General features: G+C 50.2%; 9 protein-coding genes across 9 annotated transcripts; 5 read left to right on the top strand and 4 right to left on the bottom strand.

The window, feature by feature from the left end:
* Positions 1–477: 477 nt before the first annotated feature.
* On the top strand, positions 478–1566 carry NCS54_00904300 (Zn(2)-C6 fungal-type domain-containing protein; the record flags this gene model as incomplete). Its single annotated transcript, XM_053154403.1, has 1 exon — positions 478–1566. The coding sequence occupies one exon, from the start codon at positions 478–480 to the stop codon at positions 1564–1566; it is 1089 nt and encodes a 362-aa protein (XP_053010378.1).
* A 1023-nt stretch (positions 1567–2589) lies between these two features.
* NCS54_00904200 (Hypothetical protein) lies at positions 2590–3876 on the bottom strand (the record flags this gene model as incomplete). Its single annotated transcript, XM_053154402.1, has 1 exon — positions 2590–3876. The coding sequence occupies one exon, from the start codon at positions 3874–3876 to the stop codon at positions 2590–2592; it is 1287 nt and encodes a 428-aa protein (XP_053010377.1).
* A 790-nt stretch (positions 3877–4666) lies between these two features.
* On the bottom strand, positions 4667–6285 carry NCS54_00904100 (Aldedh domain-containing protein; the record flags this gene model as incomplete). Its single annotated transcript, XM_053154401.1, has 4 exons — positions 4667–5236; positions 5311–5631; positions 5689–5991; positions 6043–6285. 4 exons carry the CDS (start codon positions 6283–6285, stop codon positions 4667–4669), a joined length of 1437 nt encoding a protein of 478 aa, XP_053010376.1.
* An 891-nt stretch (positions 6286–7176) lies between these two features.
* NCS54_00904000 (Hypothetical protein) lies at positions 7177–8323 on the bottom strand (the record flags this gene model as incomplete). Its single annotated transcript, XM_053154400.1, has 3 exons — positions 7177–7478; positions 7531–7980; positions 8032–8323. 3 exons carry the CDS (start codon positions 8321–8323, stop codon positions 7177–7179), a joined length of 1044 nt encoding a protein of 347 aa, XP_053010375.1.
* Positions 8324–8692: 369 nt separating this feature from the next.
* Positions 8693–10316, top strand: NCS54_00903900 (FAD-binding-3 domain-containing protein; the record flags this gene model as incomplete). The annotated part of the gene is made up of 5 exons (XM_053154399.1): positions 8693–8728; positions 8780–8986; positions 9038–9549; positions 9604–9759; positions 9809–10316. The coding sequence occupies 5 exons, from the start codon at positions 8693–8695 to the stop codon at positions 10314–10316; spliced, it is 1419 nt and encodes a 472-aa protein (XP_053010374.1).
* Positions 10317–10731: 415 nt separating this feature from the next.
* On the bottom strand, positions 10732–11797 carry NCS54_00903800 (FAA-hydrolase domain-containing protein; the record flags this gene model as incomplete). The annotated part of the gene is made up of 4 exons (XM_053154398.1): positions 10732–10838; positions 10894–11263; positions 11311–11447; positions 11521–11797. The coding sequence occupies 4 exons, from the start codon at positions 11795–11797 to the stop codon at positions 10732–10734; spliced, it is 891 nt and encodes a 296-aa protein (XP_053010373.1).
* Positions 11798–12158: 361 nt separating this feature from the next.
* On the top strand, positions 12159–14900 carry NCS54_00903700 (Zn(2)-C6 fungal-type domain-containing protein; the record flags this gene model as incomplete). Its single annotated transcript, XM_053154397.1, has 9 exons — positions 12159–12353; positions 12419–12453; positions 12504–12829; positions 12883–13392; positions 13443–13635; positions 13699–13839; positions 13892–14370; positions 14426–14635; positions 14686–14900. The coding sequence occupies 9 exons, from the start codon at positions 12159–12161 to the stop codon at positions 14898–14900; spliced, it is 2304 nt and encodes a 767-aa protein (XP_053010372.1).
* A 762-nt stretch (positions 14901–15662) lies between these two features.
* Positions 15663–16646, top strand: NCS54_00903600 (Hypothetical protein; the record flags this gene model as incomplete). Its single annotated transcript, XM_053154396.1, has 1 exon — positions 15663–16646. The coding sequence occupies one exon, from the start codon at positions 15663–15665 to the stop codon at positions 16644–16646; it is 984 nt and encodes a 327-aa protein (XP_053010371.1).
* Positions 16647–18350: 1704 nt separating this feature from the next.
* Positions 18351–20738, top strand: NCS54_00903500 (HET domain-containing protein; the record flags this gene model as incomplete). The annotated part of the gene is made up of 1 exon (XM_053154395.1): positions 18351–20738. One exon carries the CDS (start codon positions 18351–18353, stop codon positions 20736–20738), a length of 2388 nt encoding a protein of 795 aa, XP_053010370.1.
* Positions 20739–20833: the final 95 nt, after the last annotated feature.

The following is a 20833-nucleotide window of genomic DNA, read 5'->3' as shown; positions in this document are numbered from 1 at the left end:
CCAAAGCCTGGCTACATTGAGGAGATATACCGGAGAATTGATGTCTTGGAGCAGATGGTTATTGGCCAGTCTTTGCTCTTGCGACCTCAACATCAATCTTCTGAGTCAAGACTGGATTTTCGCTCCGTTGTCGATGGCACCAGGCAGATGCTGAGAGAAGCTGGTCAGCATACAACGAGAGACGAAGCGACTGATGATGCTACTTTGTCTCAAGGCCCCCAACTTTCACGTGTTCAACAGTGTGTTCACCGACACGCCGTACAGACGAGACAGTGAGCTGATCGGCTTAGGGACACGGCAATTAACGAATCACCTGCTCTGGACATGTCAGACGCCACCATTGGCGAAATGTGTCACGTTTATCGAACCCAGATCCAACCCTGGATACCTGTGCTTCAACCACAGTTCTTCTTTCACGCTCAGGGGTATGTAGGTGAACAGTCGACGTACCCGTGCGGCCTTCAGATGGAAGCACTCATGGCTGCAACTGGACCATTTCTGGGAGGGGGACGGGACTTTGATCGACAAGAGTATTTGCGCCGCACGCAATCTGGGGTCTGCGAGAAGCTCCTTACCACCGCTGATATGAACACTCTCCACGCTTGCACCATAATTCAGTTCCTGCTTCTCGGCGACGGGCGCATGACAAGCTACTGGGGTCTCGTCACGATGCTGCCTCAAGTGGCGCTGCGCGCTGGATTGCATCTCGAGGATCACCACCTCTCGCCGGAGCAGCGAGAATACAGGCGTCTGATGAGTCTTGTTGTCGACAACAGCTCATGGAGATCGCGAGAGTCTACCCGCCGCCTCTTCTGGGTGCTATTCCTCTTGGAGCAGTTCGCCGCCTTGCTGTCAGGTACCAAGTCAAGCTTCGACCCTAACATGGTTCGAAGACTTCTTCCTTGTGATGGCCAATTATGGCTGGAGAATCGACAGGTTCAAACTCGAGAATTTATACAGGCCAATGTTGCCGCACAGGTGCGAATCACCCCTGATCCGAGTATTGGTGGCTTGGCCTACCTCATTGAGGCGACTGAGATCCTCACCATGGTCAACTCGTTCGCCAGGACAACGACTAGGACAAAGACGCCATTCCAGGATCCTCGAGGGTTCCTGAGAGAGTTTCTTAATCTCGACTTGGTTCTGGCCAACTGGAAATCGAGACTCCCTGCTCGATATCAGCACGCCTCGCCCGACAAGAATGGGTACATAGACCATAACATGACTCTCGCCCACTTGACGCACAACACAAGCGGCATACTATTATACCAGGCCCCTCGAGCATTCTGCAGACCCCAGCCCCCAGTCGGTAGTAGCACTCAGGACAGCAGCGGCCAATCTACACTTATGGCTCATGTGGCACTGGTCAAGCAGGCCGCCAAAGAGATCGGCAAGATATGTACTCGGTTCCTCCTTCACCGGAGGTACCTCGTGTCAGGGCAGTTCTCCTTTTGCCAGTTCATCGCAGCTCGCGCCTTACTTGCTTACTCAAGCTGGTTGATGGAACCGGTGGATGACGACTTCGAGACAATCCTCACCTCTCTAGCCGAGTCATCCAAGCGATAGAATTCATCTCAGCAGAATGATAACTCAGAATTGCATCAAGAGCCGGCTCAGGCTGGGGATTTCGCAGCCCAGTTGCTTTCTCGCCTCAAAATCGATGCTCAGAAACCAGAGGCTATTGATCTTACAGCAAGCTGGACGACATTATCCGCTGAGATGGAAGGGATTGGCCAGCCGCAAAAAGATTTATCCACAGAACGTGGCTCTGTGGCGGAATGGAGGTGTCAGCAGGGCCATGAAAACGACGCCAGGCTGTCCACCACAGCAGATGATGCCCTTCTCCCAATGGCATTGTCGGCATCCACCCTGGATCTAATGACACCCTTGGATGTCGATGGGAGTTTGTCTATGTTGGCCTCGAGCCAGATTGAGACACTGGACGACCGCATATTCAGTTGGAGGGACTATAATGAATTGCCTGTCACGGTCACAAGTGACGATCAAGGGCAATTTTACACGAACCAGCAACCTCAGCACTTTCAAGGACTGTAGGGGAAGATAACGGTTGTCGACCCCTGCTTCTAGCAATTTCTACCGACGTCGAATGTCGGTTCCGCCTTGGTTTCTGCCGTGGTGGATGGCCTCAAGCGGCTATCTTTACGCTTCTTCCTGGTTGCCCAGGTGATGAGAACGGTTCGCCGCTCCGTCACTCGGAAGTCCTCGGGCTCTCAACATCGGACCATGGATAATCCATGACTAGGGATGTTCATGCACCAAGCAAGGAGTTAGCGCCGCTAACGGAATAACCCAGGCCAAGGTCGACTCGTTCGGCGGATACGGAGGAACGTTCGGGGGTTGCTCCGGTTGCCCCCCTGTCTGTCAGAGTCAGAATACCTAAGCCAAGCCAATCGGCTTGATGTGGGGTCTTGAACACGGCATGTCCACGCAAGGAACCGAGTTGAGGCGTTCCCCTGGACCCAGAGTTGTAACTTCGAGCAGATTTCTCATTGCCATTGCCTACATAGCGTCTATTCTCTCACATGATTTCACTCAGATCTCCACTCTGAGCCCACCAAGACATGAGTCTCAGGATCTACCATCTTCGCGAGATGAGTCCCTCTGATTCTCTTGCAGCTGCAGCAGACGGTTTCCTGCCTCGAGGAAATAATAGTCGGCATAGACAACGCCATGCTCAGCCAGGCGATGCAGAGCGTGGAGGTGGTCGTTGGAAGTGCTTCTCTCTAGAAGGCAATCGCCTTTGCTCGTTGCTCGAGTTGTGACTGTATCAAGGATCCCCAAAACACTCTCCAGATAATTGCAACGGTCTGGAGCAAGCTGTTGAAGCAGAAGCAGACCAGAAGAGGCACAAGCAGCAGCAGAAACATCCCATACGCCGGGCCGAGGCGCGTCAAAATCCCAGTACACAATGGTATCCACGCAGTTGCTCTCGTCAACACGCGAGAGGAAGTACTTGGCAATTTCAATCGCAGCGTCCAAGAATCGCTCATCTCGTGTCCATTGGTAAACAGTTGCAAAGCCATACAGCGCCCAGGATTGGCCGCGAGCCCAGGTGCTCTCATTGGCGTAACCTTGGTTGGTAAGACGATGTCTAATGACTCCCTGGCGGTGGGGATCGTAGCTAACCAGGTGATATGACGAATAGTCCGGCCTGATGTGGTTGGCAAGCGTCGTAGTCGCATGAGTAGTCGCAATGTCGGCGAGGGATTTTTCACCGGTATGGTGAGCCGCGTAGTAGAGTAGATCGAGGTTCATCATGCTGTCGATGACCACGACAAAGTCTACATCTTCATCATTGAGATTATAGGTCTTTGTGCGAGCTCCTGCCCAAGATCTGATGGTGCCAGTGGTGGGACTGAATCGTGAGGCAAGTGATCGTGCCGCATTCACAACGACATCGAGGGACGCGCGATTGCCCGTCAAGTCATAGTCCCGGGCAAAAGACGGCATGATCATGAATCCTAGATCATGGTTGTCTGTCTTGAATTGTTCCTTGGCCATTTCGATCTGCCATTTTTGTGCAGCGCGGAGAAGGTCATTACTGGGAGCCACGGAGAGTGGTGTCATCAGACTCCGCTCGTACAGTAGCCAGACAATACCAGGGAAGAAGCCAGAGGTCCAGAAAGTCGAATCATTCCAAATGTAGTAACCGAGGCCGGGGAACGTGAAGTGAGGAAAAAGATCCGGTGCATCATGACGAGTCAAGACTTTGCTGGCTAGCTTCCACGCTCGCTCGACATAGAGATTGGATAGAACGGTCTCAACAACCTCCTTCGGTGGCTTACGAGAGGTACCATCGACCTTCTTTGTGTCGACAAGTGATTCAATGCTCACAGTTGTGGCTGAGGGACTCATTTCGGCAGTCTTGAGTTGCGAGCAAAATGAGTTAGGGGTGGCGAAGAAGATTATTGTTCGTTTGCATGGGTTACATATAGCAGGTCGGGCTTCAACAGAACTGAACGACATTACAAATTCCTATCTTCTTTGGAGACTCACACCTGCCCCATTCAGGTGATGCCGTCATACTATCGATCCTACTGCGATTTCCATTCCTCGGAGTTGTCGGACATGATCCCCGACTTGGTCCGTCGGAGAAGCCTCCGGACATTCCTCCGAGCCAGGGGTTGGAGATCACCCCAAGGTTGTCTGTAGCCGCAGCGAGCTCCGCATGAAAGCGGGATAGAAGGAACCAGGGGTCTGGTTCAAGTCTGCGTAGTAGGCTTCCCCAGGATTGATGATCCCCAGATAGGGAGATAGCTGTGCGGGGAAGGCTTAGGAGCTACAGTAAGTTCCCCCTTCAAGTAGAAGCAAGATCAGTTGATGGTGCTGATCGTTTCCACACGATCTACCACAATACTTCTTTGGAGGCAAAGGCACCTGCGCATTTCTTGTATCTTTGGACATCAGACGACATTGAAATTGCTCGGTTCAATCTTACAGAAGCATCAGTTGCTTGCGAGATGAATGTTGAATCAGGACAACGCCCTTCGGCCTGTGACCATCCAGTCCCGTGGACATTCTGATCGGGTACATACCACTGGATAGTAGTGAGATATATGTAAACTTAAGATAGAAGTACATTCATTCAACACCACCAAGTCGAATCCTACCCTTGAACAGTGTGCCATTCGCAAGCTCAACGAACCTACGGATTGATGATAACAGTCTGTGTCTCAACAAATTCCGCAAGTCCCCATTCTGCTCCGAACCGCCCAACCCCGCTACACTTGGTTCCTCCATGCGGGAGTGTAGCCTCGTCGTGAACAGTAAGAGAGTTTACGTGAACGGCGCCAACTTGAAGCTTGCGCGCCATCTCCAATGCTTTGTAATGATCCTTGGTCCAGATGGCGGCTGACAGTCCGTAATCGCTGCTGTTAGCAACCTTGATCGCCTCGTTCTCATCAGGAACGACGACTACACCAACGCAAGGTCCGAAGGATTCCACCCTAAAGAAGTCCATAGATGGATCTATATCCTCCAGAATGGTCACGGGGACCGTCTTCGTGTCCGGGGTTTTAGTGGAGGATCTGAACTTGGCCCCCTTTGCCTCCGCATCTGCCACCAACGCGCGCGTCCTAGATGCGCCTTTTGGCCCTACCAGCTGGAAGCTTTCTCCAGCTCTATCGGCTAGAAGCTGCCGAAGCTTAGCTTTGAAGTCCTCAGCCACATCTTGGACAACCACTGCAAGGTCTGTTGACATGCAGATCTGGCCTCCCTACATTGCTGTTAGCATCCTCCCACCACATCTTGGAATGGCGGAAAGCAGATAATGAATGGTATAAAACTTACGTTCAGAGTGGCACTTAGAAGGACAGCCTCCGCTGCTCGGGACACATCACCGTCGTTTAGAACAATTGAGCAGTTCTTTCCGCCCAGCTCCAGCAAGACTGGTTTGAGGACCTTGCTAGCCTCTTGAGCAATGATTCGCCCAACCTCGGTTGAGCCTGTGAAATTGATCTTTCTGACTGCAGGGTGTTTGATGAGTGTCGTAACGACCTCAGATGCATCTTCGGGTCGATGAAGAATGAAGTTGACGACACCAGGGGGAAACCCGGCAGCCACAAATAGCTCGGCGATGAAATGGTGCGTCCGTGGACTAAGTTCGGAGCCCTGCAAAATGTGTTCAGTCTCGATCCCCGTACTCAAAGTGACATTTAGCATCCGTACCTTCAAAATGGCAGTATTGCCAGCCGCGACGGGAGCAACAACCGCGCGAAAACCGAGAATCAAAGGGGCGTTCCAAGGAGCGATTCCGAGGACGACGCCCAACGGACGGGGGAAAACGAGGCCGTATGAGCCCTCGGCCTCAGTGTAAGGAATTGTGCCATTCATACTCCTGGAGGTAAGAAGGTATGCACTCTCTTGGATCAACTTGATACTGCTGCTGACATTTTCTGTTGCCCAGTCGTCACCGCAGTGAATCTCTGTCTTGATGATGTTCTTGACTTCATCCTGGCGCTCTTTCAAAATCTGCAACATAGTTGAGCTGCTATTCATAACACGCATATGCTGGTTTCATACCTCTGCTAGGCGGAGGAGCAAAGCTCGCCGGGTTGTTGGAGGCGTTGTGGACCATTGGAGGAAGGCTTCGCTGCTACTGGACAGGGCCTCGGCGCAGTCAGCAAGGTTGGCTCCTTGGAAATGCCCATTGGGGATGGGCGAGTGCTTTTCCGTGTTTGATTCGTTAAAGACTGAAACTCCATTGATCAACAATGGAATTTGAAAAGGGTTGAACCCATTTTGGGAAACAAGCGGTTGCGTCATTGCAGATGGAGATAAAAAAGTATGCAATTAGACGATACTAATGGTACTGAGGATGGATTTTTAGACAGGCTCAAATTACAAGAGACCACCGGCATCTAATAAGAATTTCACAAAGAGAATAGGAAGCCATAGTGAAGGCTACGATCCGAGTCTCGACCCGGCCATCGGGGCAATATCGGGCGACCAGCCGAGTACCCGAAGACGATACGAATCTAACCTAGATAATGAGTTCAAACTAGTTGACGGAATCTGCAGGGAAGTGTTTCAAGTTTAATTATGTTAAACGTACAACAATAATGTGCCTTGGCCTAGAATGAGCTGAGTTGAACCCGGCGCAGCTGGCAAACAGGACAGCCTAAGCCTTGTTCCGATAGCAGAGTAAAATCACTAACGTGGCATATTCACTGTACGATTTTAGGGCCCATGCAATATTCTATATTCTACTTGTCTTTAAGACTAACTATATGTCACTGACTAGTGGCGAAATCTGACCATAATCACTTAGAAGCACACAGTGGCTGAAGTATTGTGCAAGTTAATAATGGCCCAGCGCTAGCAGACATTGATATATGAAGCAGCCTTCGCGATGGATGCCGAGGCTATAAATGTTTCACACTTTGCTTCCAATATTCACAACCATAGTGTGTGCTACGCATTACGAAATCGCTATCTCGCTGACATGTGGGAGATGGGGACACCTTGCATGGTAAGTAAACTCCCCACGATAGTTACTAGCAACATGTGTTCATGACATAAAAATAACATATCAATCAGGCTACTTGAAGTCTAAGACATCTGGAAAGCAATTGAGAACAAGTGAGCTGAATGATTGAACAAGACGTGGTCTGAGAGGAGACCCCAGGTCCTCGCGAAATCCCAACCACACACTACCTAGTCAGACACGTATGTCTCGACATCCACACCCTCGACACGATAGAAGCCAAGCGCTCTAAGCATAGGCTTGTCATCAAATCTGTACAGATACACCTTTTGCTCATCCGCCTGGTGCTGGTACGCATGCCAAGTGGGGATGCAGAATGTGTCTCCCTGCTTCCAGTTGAGGACTGTGTCTCCAATCTTGGTTGATCCGGAGCCTTCAATGACATGATACACAGCCGAAGATGTCTCACGAATCTCTGGAGAGGAGGCGCCGGGATCAAGTCTCTCGGCTGATGCACCGATGATCTTGCCAACTACACAAAATTTGTTAGCAGACGATCAATGAGTTTACCATTCTTGACTCACTTTCAGCTCCATTGGGCTTGAGGTACGCTTCAGATGTCCACTTCTCAGGGCTGGCATCCAACCTCGCTTGCATCTTGTCCCACGGATAAACAATTTCAGAATCATCGACATCCTCGGCCGGATAGCGTGCAGCAGAGTAGTGCTCCACAAAATGCAGAGGGAAGTGAATGAAGTTGGGGAGATCGAGTCCATCCAGCCAAATGACAGGTTGATCATCTCCACCCTCCTCGTCCGCTCCCTTCTTGCCATGGTCGTGCCAGTTCCATGTTGGGGTGACGATCACGTCGCGAGGACGCATCGGGACTCGCTTGCCATGAACTGCTGTGAAGCCACCAGTACCCTCGATGATGAACCTACAGGCAAAGGCAGTGTGTCTATGCGCAGGTGCCGTCTCTTTGGGCTGGACAAGTTGAAGACCAGCGTACAAGGTATCCGTGGTGTAAGGCGCGGCTACACCTCAGGAGTTAGAACAGGGTTCAAGGCATAGACAAGGCCACTCACCTCGAGCAGGGTTGGCAAGCATCAGGACGCGCCTTTCAGCTTGCTTCTCGGTAATCAGCTGGCCAGCTCTAAGAAGATATGGCTTAATCTTGTCGTAGGCCCAAAGATGTGGGACGGTCTGGGGGTTGGGCGCTGGTGGGTTCAGGCGTTGCATCTGGGCCCACAGAGGTGCCGTGTTGGTGGCTTGAAGGGCAGCCACCAGCGCTTCAGAGGTCTGAAGTGCCTTTGCTGCGGTGACATTGTCAAGCTGAAGGCCATTTCCATTGGCTGGAAGAGTGTTGGCAGATGGCATCTTGTTGATTGTTGGTTAACTTGGCGGTTTTGTGGTTATGTGAAGCTGAGCTGTTGTTGCTGATCTGATCGAACTAAGCCATGAACCAGGCCGTTTCAAGCATAATAAATCCTCGATTGTTTTAACATGTGTCGTCACTTTGCGGGATCTTCGGTTCGTGGACCGGAAAGGAGCCGCCGTCTTTGCCCGGATTGGGGAGTCCAACCGGGGAACCATCGGAAGAGCTACCCGCCACTGGTCTCTGTTTATCACCTATAGAAAAGGAAAAGCGCACGACAACAACTGAATAGCAACAAACACGCCGTTTGATGAGTAAGCTTGTTACTTGTAAACAACACCTTCATCCTCACCTGCGAACCATCCGTCACCATGACAGCAACAAATGGAAAGACGGTTTCGAAGCAGGTAAGATACCTCCTCTATTCGTTCTAGGAGTATTACTCATCTCTGAACTAGACTGTCGAATACCCGTCTCGATCTACCGCACTTCTTGAGAGGCTTCAAGGTGTTGATCAGTATAAAAATGGGACCAATCGTGGCAACCAAGTCTCCCTACGCATCCTGGTCGTCGGAGCTGGGCTTGGAGGTCTAGCTACCGCGGTTGCTTTGGCTCGTCGTGGACATGAAGTAGTTGTGTTGGAACAAGCAGCTGTTCTTGGGGAGGTAAGCATTATGTCCACAGCTCAAATAACGACAATAGCTAACAAACTACAGGTCGGCGCTGGGATTCAAATCCCACCAAATTCTGCCAGGCTACTACTCAGCTGGGGAATTGGCCCATATTTCAAAGATCGTGCCATCAAGCCAGAAAGCATGACCTTCCGCAGGTGGGAGAACGGAACTCCTCTCGGCTACACAAAGCTTGCAAACAACTTTGAGGAGTCTTACGGTGCCCCCTACTTTGTTATCCATCGGGCTGATTTCCATTCCTCTCTCTGCCGCCTCGCGGCCGATCTTGGAGTGCAAATTATTACCGATAGCAAGGTTGTGGATTACAATGAATCTACACCCTCGGTATCGACTCTGGATGGCCGCGAGTACAGTGCCGATCTCATCGTTGCCGCCGATGGTGTCAAATCTCGTGCCCGGTCAGTTATCCTTGGCGGACCAGACTTGCCTCCTCAAAGAACAGGTTTTGCGGCATACCGTGCCACGGTCGATACCGAAGAGATGAAGAGTGATCCTGACACGTCGTGGCTCTTGGAGAGACCAGGCATCAACATCTGGTAAGTGGTTAGCCCGTCGCTTCGAGTGCATCTGCCTAATTACGCTCCTTTCAGGATCGGCGAGGATCGGCATGTCATGACTTACTGCATTGCTGGGGGAAACTCGTTCAACATGGTTCTGTCCCATGTTGATCATTCATCACCCAGCACATGGGATGCCGAGAATGCAATCGATGACATGAGGAAGTCGTTCGAGAACTGGGATCCAAAGTAAGCCACCTCACGCCTCAAGCGAGTCTTTCTAATTCTTTGGCAAAAGATTATCGAAAGTCATCGGAATGATCAAGCATACAATCAAGTGGCCTTTGATGAGTGGCTGTCGGCTGCCAACTTGGATCTCACGGAGCCAGAAGGTTGTGATCCTCGGCGACGCCGCACACGCCATGGTGCCTTACATGTCCCAAGGAGCAGCAATGGCCGTGGAAGACGGCGCAGCACTGGCTGAAGTACTCTCCAACATCAACGCCAAGCAGCAGGTGCCTGAAGCTCTTCACTTGTTTGAAAAAGAAAGGATGGACCGCAGCTATGCGATGCAAGCTGCCAGTCTGGTGAATGGGAAGCTGTGGCACTTTCCAGATGGCCCGCAGCAGCAAGCGAGAGATCTTGGCATGAGGGCCGAAGTTGAGGGAAGGCCTTTTGTGGAGAGCACGAACCAGTGGAGTGACCCAACGACGCAGATTTGGGCTTATGGCTATGATGCAGAGAAGGCCGTGAGGGAGCAGTGGCGGAGGACTGAGAAGCAACAGTCTGTAGAGAGCGCATTATAGTTATTCACAACTGTTTTTCATTCTAATCCACCAGAGTTCAAAAGATTCACGGCCTTCTAAATATCACCTAAGATTTCAAAGAAACTTGAATACTCATGCTGGTATTTTCGCCTCATTTGCTATCAAGTCATGAGCATGTTTCTGGCGATTAAGATTAGGCACTATGGACTGCCAGCACAACCCATTCCCTGTTGATATTGAAAAGAACCACAATTTCTTAATTCTGTAAAACATCTCATAACCTTCCTAGAGCATTGGAACCCACAAATAATAAGAATGTCCGAGGCTTTAGGCCCGACAAGATCAGCGTAGAATCTTCCTGAGACCAAGAGCAGGGCGGTCAAACAGTTCTTCTATTTATGACCATTCTATAAACTATCCTCTAACTAATCCATATGTCCAGAAACTGCCGGTTCTAGGCAAACTCGACGCCATTCTTCAGAGTGCCGATCTTGCTAATCTGGACCTCCATCCTAGTGCCTGGAACAAGATACTTAGGAGGATCTTGTCCGGCCCCGACTCCTTGGTTACCCATTTCGTCAGCATGTCCTCATCTTCGACGGGGGAAAGAACTTACCGCCAGGAGTTCCGGTCATGATGACACTACCCTTCTGGAGTGTAGTACCAGAAGAAAGATGCGCGATTAATGCCGGAATGGAAAACACAAGGTCATCAACTCCTGCCGACTGTCGCACTTCGCCATCCACAATTGTCTTGAGATGAAGTGTCTTCGGCTCTGGAATCAAGGCAGATGATACAAGCACAGGGCCCAGTGGAGCAAACGTGTCGAAGCCCTTTGAGAAGCCCCATTGAGGCACACCACCGGCACGGTTTGGATCTCGCTGCCATTTACGTGACGAAATGTCGTTTCCTGCGGTGTAAGCAGCGACATAGTCTAGTGCTTCGCTTTCTTCGACGTCTTTGGCATCTTTTCCGATGACAATGACCTGCAAATGTCAGTGGCCAAAAGCTACATGAACGCAACGTGACTTACTAGTTCTCCTTCATAATCAGCCTGGTCATCCTGTGCAATCTTTGGGATCACGACATTAACTCCATGATCCGTCACTGTCGTCGAGGGCTTGAAAAAGATTGATGGAAAAGGCGGTACTTTGCGCCCTGCTTCACGGACTATTGGCGAGTTAGAGGTTTCAAGCACTTCGCTAAATGCGCAAGTTTCAGCTTCCGGCAAGAGCAGGCTTACTGTGGGTAGCATAGTTCAGCCCAACGCAGCGAAGGATGGGTACCTCGGTCGGGGCAAGCGGTCCAAGCAGTGTCTTGACAGTAACGACTTCATCCGTGACTCGAGTTTTACCTGTCTCATCGTAGATGTCATCTCCTTCAATGACCCTAGCCTTGAGATGTGTGTCTTCTGTTGTGTTTCCGACGTCAAAGTCGGGTTCAGGGAAAATCGGTTCTCCACGGAGGATGCGTCCGTCCGTCGAGACGAAGCGTATTAATCGCTGCCAAGTAACCTTCATGTTGAAAAATTTCTAGAATTGAAATTTTGTCGACTATGAAGATCATAATTCGAATGCATTGTTCTTTGATATAATGCCTTGATGGTGGAGTTGGAGCCTCGGGAAGGCCGGAATAAGTCCCGATGGTTCCCCGGGGATGACGACGCCGCTGTATTGCCAGGCCTCTGATTGGCATGCCGCAAACGCTTGCGTCGAGCTAGTTACCCCACGAGCTGGGAACAAGCCTTGGCGCGCCCTGGTTTCGAAGGAAATTTCGGCAGATGACTTCGTAGGAAACATGGGCCCATAAGAACCGGCTTCATCCCAATGTTCCCCCGGCGTCCTCTCCTGACCTTCCGTGCCTATTGCTGCACCCGATACCATGACACCTCGCGACGACCCTTCACCCGGATTCGCCAATACGGCCACTTCTCAGAATGGGGCCAACAATCCCGAACCAGCTCCGAAAAGGCGGCGAGTGGCCCTAGCCTGCTCTGCTTGCCGCATTCGGAAATCGCGAGTAAGCAGCCTCATCCACCTATCTCGAAGAGACAGCCTTCTTAACCAAGCTTACAGTGTAATGGCGGGCGGCCCAGATGCGATGCATGTGAACGGCTAGGATTTGAATGTTTATATGAGCAGCAAGAGGCCTCGGCCAATCTCCTAGTTCCAAAAGAGTGAGTGCGATAAGTTGGTTGATTCCCATGTGCTAACACAATTCTTGCAGTCTCTTCGCTGCATTAGAGACTAGAGTCAAGCTCTTAGAAACAAAGCTTGAACTACAGAATGGCCGGCTGGCAGCCGTCGAGAGCGATGCCCGGAGAAAAACTGGGGGGGCTCGCCAGGGCTCGCTTGACCTGAGGACTGGCCGGCTTTCGACCGAGGATGACCACGCCCAAAGAAGAAGCGACGAAGCCCACCAGGATTCGCTCGCTTGTCGGTCCAGTGATGTAATAGTGAACATCGAAGGGTGTCATGACAGCTCTATAGACCAGAGCATGACTGATGGTATGGCGGTTTCGTTCGTCGATGAGCAAGACTGTGGCTTCTTTGGTGAGTCCAAGTATCTGCATTCGCAACACTTATCACTGACACCATGTGTTTAGGTCCATCCTCAAATATCGCCTTCATGCGTCACATCCTACGGGCCATAAAAAAGAGACAGTCAGCTCACCGCAGACTATCCTCTCAAGCCTCGGCGTCTGAATTCAGCACTTACGAAGGTGGTATCGTAAACACTTTCAACACATTTACTTCAAAATCACCAGGCGCTGCTCTGAGCCATATACATAACATTAGCGCAAACATTCTTCCCCCGGATCACGAGATGCAACGGCTCATTCGTGCCTACTTTTCCAACACCGGCCTTTTGTTTCCCTACATCCATGAAGAGGCATTTCTTGACACCTATGAGCGATTTCGAACAAGTGGTTTCAGAACCAATGTTCGCCGTACCTGGCTCGGACTTCTGAACATGATCTTCGCCATGGCTACTTGCACCTCGTGTTGGGAGGAATCGGGAAGCGACTATCGATTTGAGCAATCTGACGTGTACTATCGTCGTGCTCGTGAGCTTTGCCAAACGCAAATGTTTCGGGGTACTACCCTTGAAATTGGTAAGGGAATTAGTGTTGGTCTATTGTTCTTGGGTGACTAACGGGAAAAGTTCAATATCTGTTGCTCATGAGCCAGTATCTTCAGGGTACGCAAAGGTCAGTCCGTACATGGACGATACATGGTCTTGCTATCAAGGCTGCCATGTCTATTGGACTTCACTCGAGAGACATTGCATCAAAGTTCACGCCAGTGGAGCAAGAGATCAGAAAACGTACTTGGTTTGGATGTATCTTACTTGACAGGTCGGTTGAACACATTATCAAGTCGAATCAGCTGCACTAATTTGATACTGACTGGTCTCATAGGAGCTTGAGCATGACTTTTGGTCGTCCATGCGCAATCCCCGAGGAGTACATACGCCTGGATCTTCCCAAGCCATTGCCTCCGTGTGCCTCTGTCCCCGAGGAAATACAGAGCCTCAGCACAGGCTTCTTCAATGCATCGATGTAAGTTCTTTCAACTCACTGAACATGAGAATGGATAATTGACCTGAAACAGACAGTTGTATAGAGTCATGGGAAGAATAATCACGACATTATACGGCAGTAACCTCGGCTGCGATGAGCAGCCAACGGAAACCGTCACAGTGACCTCAATAATCCAGTTTGGACAAGAGCTCACGGATTGGCAAAACAACTTACCTCCACAGCTAGCCCTCCGCATCTCAGCTGACCTCTCAAGAGAGGGGGAGATCCAGGACCCTACAACTGAGCGGGTCCGCTTGATATTAACTCTGAGATATCTCAACGTCCAGCTTCTCCTTCATCGACCTACTTTCATCCGATCATTGGGTGCCTTGCTAAGAGACCCCATGATCCCAACTCGCAACCCAGCTCCCGTCAATCACATGCAGTCCAACTTTGACAGAGCTTTTGTTCATGTAGCAGAGAACATCATTGAGATCATTTACACAGTGCTAACGAGACCGGACCTTGGTCGTCACCTGATTGGTGCATGGTGGTTTACTCTGTACTACGGTAGGTTCCACGACGATGTCTTGGACCCGGACCATGTTGAGCTCACGGTATACAGCGTTCAGTGCAGCACTGGCGATATTTGGAAGCCTCGTCATCTTCCAAGACAACGATGTAGAGGGTGTGCACAACACTGACCGCCTTGAGCGGGCCAAACGGTCTCTTACGCAAGCTTCAGAGGCCTTGTTGCGAATGGGAACTGAAAACATGATCATATCACGCTGTGTCGACTTTCTGCAGCAGCTCCTACGAGCAGTAAACGCTTGGGGTAAGTGAACCAATGTGCTTCAGACAATGTCCATCTCACCATCTTGCTAGATTCAATGTCACCCCAAACTCTCAGCTCATTCGGCCAGTCTACTGCACCTGAAGCTATTGCCAGGAGCGAGAATGGAAACTTTGACCTCGAGTCTGATCTATTTTCCACCATGCCAGAGTTTGACGCTTCAGCGGTTGGGTTGGGAGACGATATTGAGCTGGGGCATTTCTTTGCCGCTGACTTTCAGAGGTGGTTTGAACGGAACCATTGGTGAATTTGTAACCATGGTAGTTCTTGTAGAGCCTTCTGTGGGTTACACGAGGCAGGGAAGGCCAGTGACAATATCATTTCAAGGACAAGCAAGTCCTACCACACAAACTTGACAATAAAGATCCTGCCTGCCTTTTGACAACTTGGTTCTCTTTCTCCCTCCTGCCTACAAGTCATCAAAATCGCTCTTCTGCTCGCACATGAAATACATGTTACACCACAGTATTACAAGTCAACCCCAGAGTCGGCTCTCTTTCAAATTGCGCGTTTCAACAGGATGAACTCTCATGATCTAACCTTCAGCAGTAATAGCTGGTAGCACTGCCGTCACGCAACCTCTCACCCCAGTATCCAGGATACTGCTTCTCAGGTGTTGGGGGATATGCGGGGTACAGATGGCCGGCCCGAGTTAATCTGTAGGAACTTTTCCATTTGAAGACTAAATACGGGGAAACCCTTCCCTCTTTGGGCATTGGCGGGGTAAATATGGGTCTGTAGACATGACGAGAGGCATTGTTTTGCGAATATCAAGGCTCAGAGTACCCCATACAAGTCTCCATAAGATGCCTAAGCGGCCGTTTAACCCTTCAGAAAGACCGTGGCGGGGCACTATCGGTATCATCCCGAGACACAGGCGGCTCGGTTCAAAGATGCGACTAGAACACTCGCTATAAAGGCCAAATGAATCTACCTTTTAAGTTCGAGCGCCAAGCTAAACCTCATTCTATCATCATTCGTCGCCCATTTCTTTACCGTTCCAGCAACCATGCATCGTCAAATTACCCCTGGAGGGTACCACTGGATCTCAAACACCATCGAGAGGCTCGACCCTGAGAAGGACTATGAGCTCATGTGGCGCCTAATGTCCTGCTACCGTCTCTCGGATTTTATGAACAACCTCGTTTACTCTCTCACTTTTCCCAACTTTGTCATCACGCCTCACGGAGCTGAGACGGTATGGCGCTCAGACGGCGGAAAAGTTGTGAAGCGAGGAACACAACGTGTGGAGGACACGGAAAACTTCAACATGACGTGGTGGCACTACGGGCCAAGTGATGCTCGCTGTCGCGAGGCGGTGCGCCAGGTCAACAATATCCACGCGGCTCTTGCTCGACAATTCCCGGGCAACTTCTCTGATAACGATGACTTTGTGTACGTCATGACTTTCAGCGCCGTCTTGATGCATCGATTGCGCCTCAGACTGGGCTTGTCGGGTTTCTCGGAGAAAGAAAAGATCGCAGCTCATCATTTCTGGCGGGACATGACACCTCTCTTCTTCATGGAGGACGGGTCAACTGTGTCAGGCTACCCTGATGACTTTGATGGCTGTATCGAGTTTTGCGAAACCTACGAAAATACTCCTCGAGAATTCGATGAAAGGGCGCAATACGTTGGCTTGGCGATTATGAATCAGTTTGCCTTCCGCTACTTTCCACCAGGACTGCGTTGGCTAGGCGCATCATTCCCCAAAGCGCTTTCGCTACCAACAACACTCGAGACTATGCGAATAAAGCCTGTGAATCCGCTGTTGAAGTGGCTGATTGTTTTTCTGGTTCGAACCTTGATGTGGTTCGCGGAGGTGTTTCTTCCAGACCCGCGAGAATCATTCTGGACTACCATTGAGACATTGGATGAGGAAGGGGCAAAGTCGCGCAAGGACAACATTAGGTCTACTGACCGGGCCTATTCCAAGTATATCCAGAAGAAGATGAGCGCCCCTGGATGTCCTTTCCACAAGAAGGCACAGTAAGAAACTGGGCTTGGTGGGTGGGTTGGAGGAATGGTTGCAGCCCCAATAGGCCCGTTTCTAGATGGAGAATGAGAACTTTGGAGATTGAACGATGGGCCTCTCTCAAGCAATCTACTGGCTGTTCAAAGAGTCGCAGGGGGATAGATGCTGGCGGTGGACTTCAGGGCTTGGCAGCAGAAGGTGATGGTGAGAGCGCAGTCCCTTGGCTCTAGAAACATGTAAAACAAAGCCATTAGAATGTAAAGCGTTTGCGAATTGCATCAACGAGACTAACGTTCCCATCATTGTTGCGTGCCCGAGTTGGTCGACTTCGAGTGGATTGGCCAAAGTCCAATTCTGTTAACGCAATCACGTGCAGGGGTTGGACTCGGCTTATGCAAATCTCAAGGCATGCAATGTACCAACTTGTGATCGGACAAGAGGGATTGCATAACCGCATGCATAAACACGGAGCAAGCCGCCGTGCCAAAGTGGGTCATAGGACACAAATATTTTTCTCACCGGCATCCGCAATCTCCGACTCCGACTAGCATCGGCGAGTTTGAGGAATATGCCGATCGGGTCTGTCACGTGGGCGTACTTAGCCACACCCATCCGAGCTTCGATATCTAACATAAAGCACCATGGTATCAATGCAAGAAGGCTGATTTCAACCTAGAAAGGCGGTAAACTCCTTTTCCGCCTGTTTATATAACTCTTGGTTAGCTTCTTATTGCGATAATTAGGAATGAGCGCGTGCCAGTCTGTGTCAATTCATTTACGATCCTTAAGTGCCTAATAATGGTAGAATGTCGAAGCCTTTCACGTAGTTGAGCAGCCATTTATTTATGGTTTCTGACCAGCAAGGAGTTGATGTTACACGCGATCATTTCTCGCACTTAGAACTAACTTTAAAAAACTACATGACGAAACGAATTAAGTCAATGAGGAATAATTGACCTGATATATTACCACCTGTTCATCCAGTAAACCAGACAAGCTCAACCACCCTAGAGTTCTTTTTGAGACTTTGCTAACTAAGCGGCATGGGCTCGCGTCTCGCATATCACGTGAGGGGAGGAGCTCTTCGATAAGATAAGTGATTAGATTAAGGTGTAACCACCGTAATTATCTGTAGGCTTATATCTCAAACCCTGTATAAAAACACGTTGCTTACTATAAGGTATTGTCTCATAGCTCTTAACTTCACTAAGGAATAAAACTAGTCTACCATCGAAAGAGAGTAATTAGGAATTACCCACTATCACTGTTATTTTAATTTATTACCTCCATTCGCCATGTCTGTCTGGCTACTTTTGTCGTGGTGGAACCACGTCGTAAGATTCCGGGGAATGAAGTGTTGCCACGAAGACATCTGAACACTGCACGGATCAATCAGAACGCCCTTGATCAGCCTTGCCGCTCTCTAGCACCCAGGCAGACACAGGCTACCCATTCAAGTAAACGCGATGACAATTATTGTTCCAACTTGGGCTGACGATACCTGGAAAGTCATCCGTGTGGCGTTTTCAGCTTTCACCTGTTTATGAAATGATGCCTCGCTTCCAATGATCATACCACTCAATTCAAGAGTGACGGGAAACCTACAAATGGTGGGATTATTTGGTCGTTTGGCAGCATTGCTGAGAGAAAAGTCAAATACGGATCACTCATACACCTTACGTTGTGTCTTAAGTTTCAACAACTCCCACCTCGCCGCCCAGAATGGATGACGGCTTTGTCACCTCACCCAACTTGGCCGACTTCTTACACTTGGAAGACGAGTCAGTTTTCTATGAAGAAGATCTACGTCCACTACGCGATGACGCAGCTTTCCGGGAGAGGCTCCAAGAGTTGGAGCAACAGGGTGATGATCGCAGCAGCGCTTCGTTCGAAGCTTGGATCATAAGGAGCACAATCAAGGATGAGATATCCAGGTCTGGAGAGATGGCAACACATGATGGCAGCGACATGCCAACAGGTATTGCGCTGCCAGCAGGTACTATTGCGGTCGCTCCCGATGGGACAGTAACCCAGGGTCACAGGCCTGAACACATGTCGTTGACGCAGTTGATGCTCAGGGACCTTGTTGGCCTGAAGAATCTCAGACTGTCCGAGAACCGAGGAGCGGATGCACACTCTTACCTTCTTCCATCCTCATCGCAAGGCCTTTCCAGCACAAAACCCACCACATGCCCAACATGTGCATGTCTCCAAGATGTATACGGCAAGACCACTCTACAGGAGCTCCAAGAATCTCGAGACAGATGCAAATCCTGCCGGCTTGTTGTCCAGATCCTCGAATTCTACAAGCATGGTCTCAACGGAAAGAACAGGATCCGGATATTTGCACCTCTCACTAAAAACGAAACTCTTCGTATATGCTGTCAGGGCGACATTGCGAGGGAATCCGAGATACCTTTCATGATCGAGGCTTTTGACTTGCCTGGCCATCGTCCCTTATACCCATCCATCAAGCCTGCAGCGGACATCTCCGGCGACACTTCCTCCCCAGAGGCGTTTGCTAAAGCTCGTTACTGGCTTCAACACTGCGTCGATGACCACAAGGGCTGCGCGTCCAATATCAACGTCCGCCTCCCGACCCGCCTGGTCAGGATAAGGCGTGACCCTTTCACGCATTTGACTACCGTCAAACTCGTCGAGACCAACAACTCTTTTGGTCGATATGCTTGTCTCAGTCACTGCTGGGGCCCTCAAGGCTCATCTGGTCTCCTCCGTACGACATCTGCCAACTACGAGGCCTATCTCAATGCAATCCCGATACAATCCTTACCGCGGACGTTCCAACATGCCCTTATTACCACTCGTCGTCTTGGACTGGAATTTCTCTGGATCGACTCGCTATGTATTATTCAGGGCGATGAGGCCGATTGGGCTCAAGAAGCCGCGCGCATGGGGTCATACTACTCTAACGGATACATTACCATTTCCGCATCTTGGTCTCCCCGGCCTTCAGGAGGATGCTTTAGCCTCTCTGAGTCAGAGTTCATCGGACGCCGACTTCAGGTCCCTGACAGTTTTAGTTCTCTCTCTGTCCGCCGAGTGTTGGACCATGGGAGTCGCTGGCCACTACTACACAGGGGATGGGTTTTCCAAGAAAGAATGTTGTCGCCTCGCGTTCTCCACTTCGGCCTGAGAGAAATGGTCTGGGAGTGTCTCACCTGCACCGCATGTGAGTGTGGTATGAGCGACGCCTTGGAGGCAGAATTGTCGAATAAAGGCGAATATACACGAGCGATGGCCAACACTCAGAGACACAGGTTGAAAGATGTGTGGAGAGACATGGTGCAACAATACAGCAAACTCGATCTCACATTTACAAGCGATAGGTTTGCAGCTATCGCTGGCGTCGCAAAGCAGATGCAGGGGTACCGACATGCCAACTATTTTGCAGGACTGTGGGAGGATTCCATGATGGGAGACATGCTATGGAGGACCTTTCAATCACCAGGGTACCAAATGAAGCCGAGGAACGAAGGAAACAAAGCTCCGACGTGGTCATGGGCCTCAGTGGAAGCGCCATGGATCACCTATGAGCATTTGGGGACCCGCCTAGGAGCGAGAGGAAAGACTGTATCGTTTGAAAGGATCGAGGATACGTATGCGAAGATTTTGAGTATTTCAGGTGAACCACTTGCGGATGGAAACTTTGGGGACAGCGAACTCGGTGCCATCATCATTCAAGGAACTTGCATTAGGGGACGAGTAATTCATCATCCTCTACATCAACCTCCTGATTCAGAGATGCTAGCCCGGGGCACTAGTTTTTCTGTGTGGTATGAGTCAAGGAAGCACGAATTGAAAGCTGAGATTGTTCTGGATGATGGCTCCGAACCAAAGTTTTACGCTGACTACGGATTCTTTTCTGCAGGAAGATATTGCGTCAGTCCGGGGGATGAGGTTGTGGTTATGAAGATGGCACTTGTTGGCGAGGGTGATGATGTCTTCTCTAAGCCGTCAGTGTTTGGACTTGTATTGCGTCAGGTTGGTTGGCCCAAGACATATGAGAGAGTGGGATTGGTTGAGTTTTCAGCAAGGAATGGTGCCGATGCGTTTCAGGGGTTACAAAGGGTCGTTTTACAGGTTGTATGAGAGTACATAGTGATAGCTTATTAACTACTATTTAGATAATGGCATTAATCTTTACCTGGAGGATTTAACTTGAATTCGCCGGAAGTGTCGCGACT

The sequence above is a fragment of the Fusarium falciforme genome, chromosome 7 (genome assembly GCF_026873545.1).
Source record: "Fusarium falciforme chromosome 7, complete sequence".
NCBI lineage: Eukaryota > Fungi > Ascomycota > Sordariomycetes > Hypocreales > Nectriaceae > Fusarium > Fusarium falciforme.
Note: the sequence above shows the minus strand (reverse complement) of the source record. Positions and strands in the feature narration are given on the sequence as shown.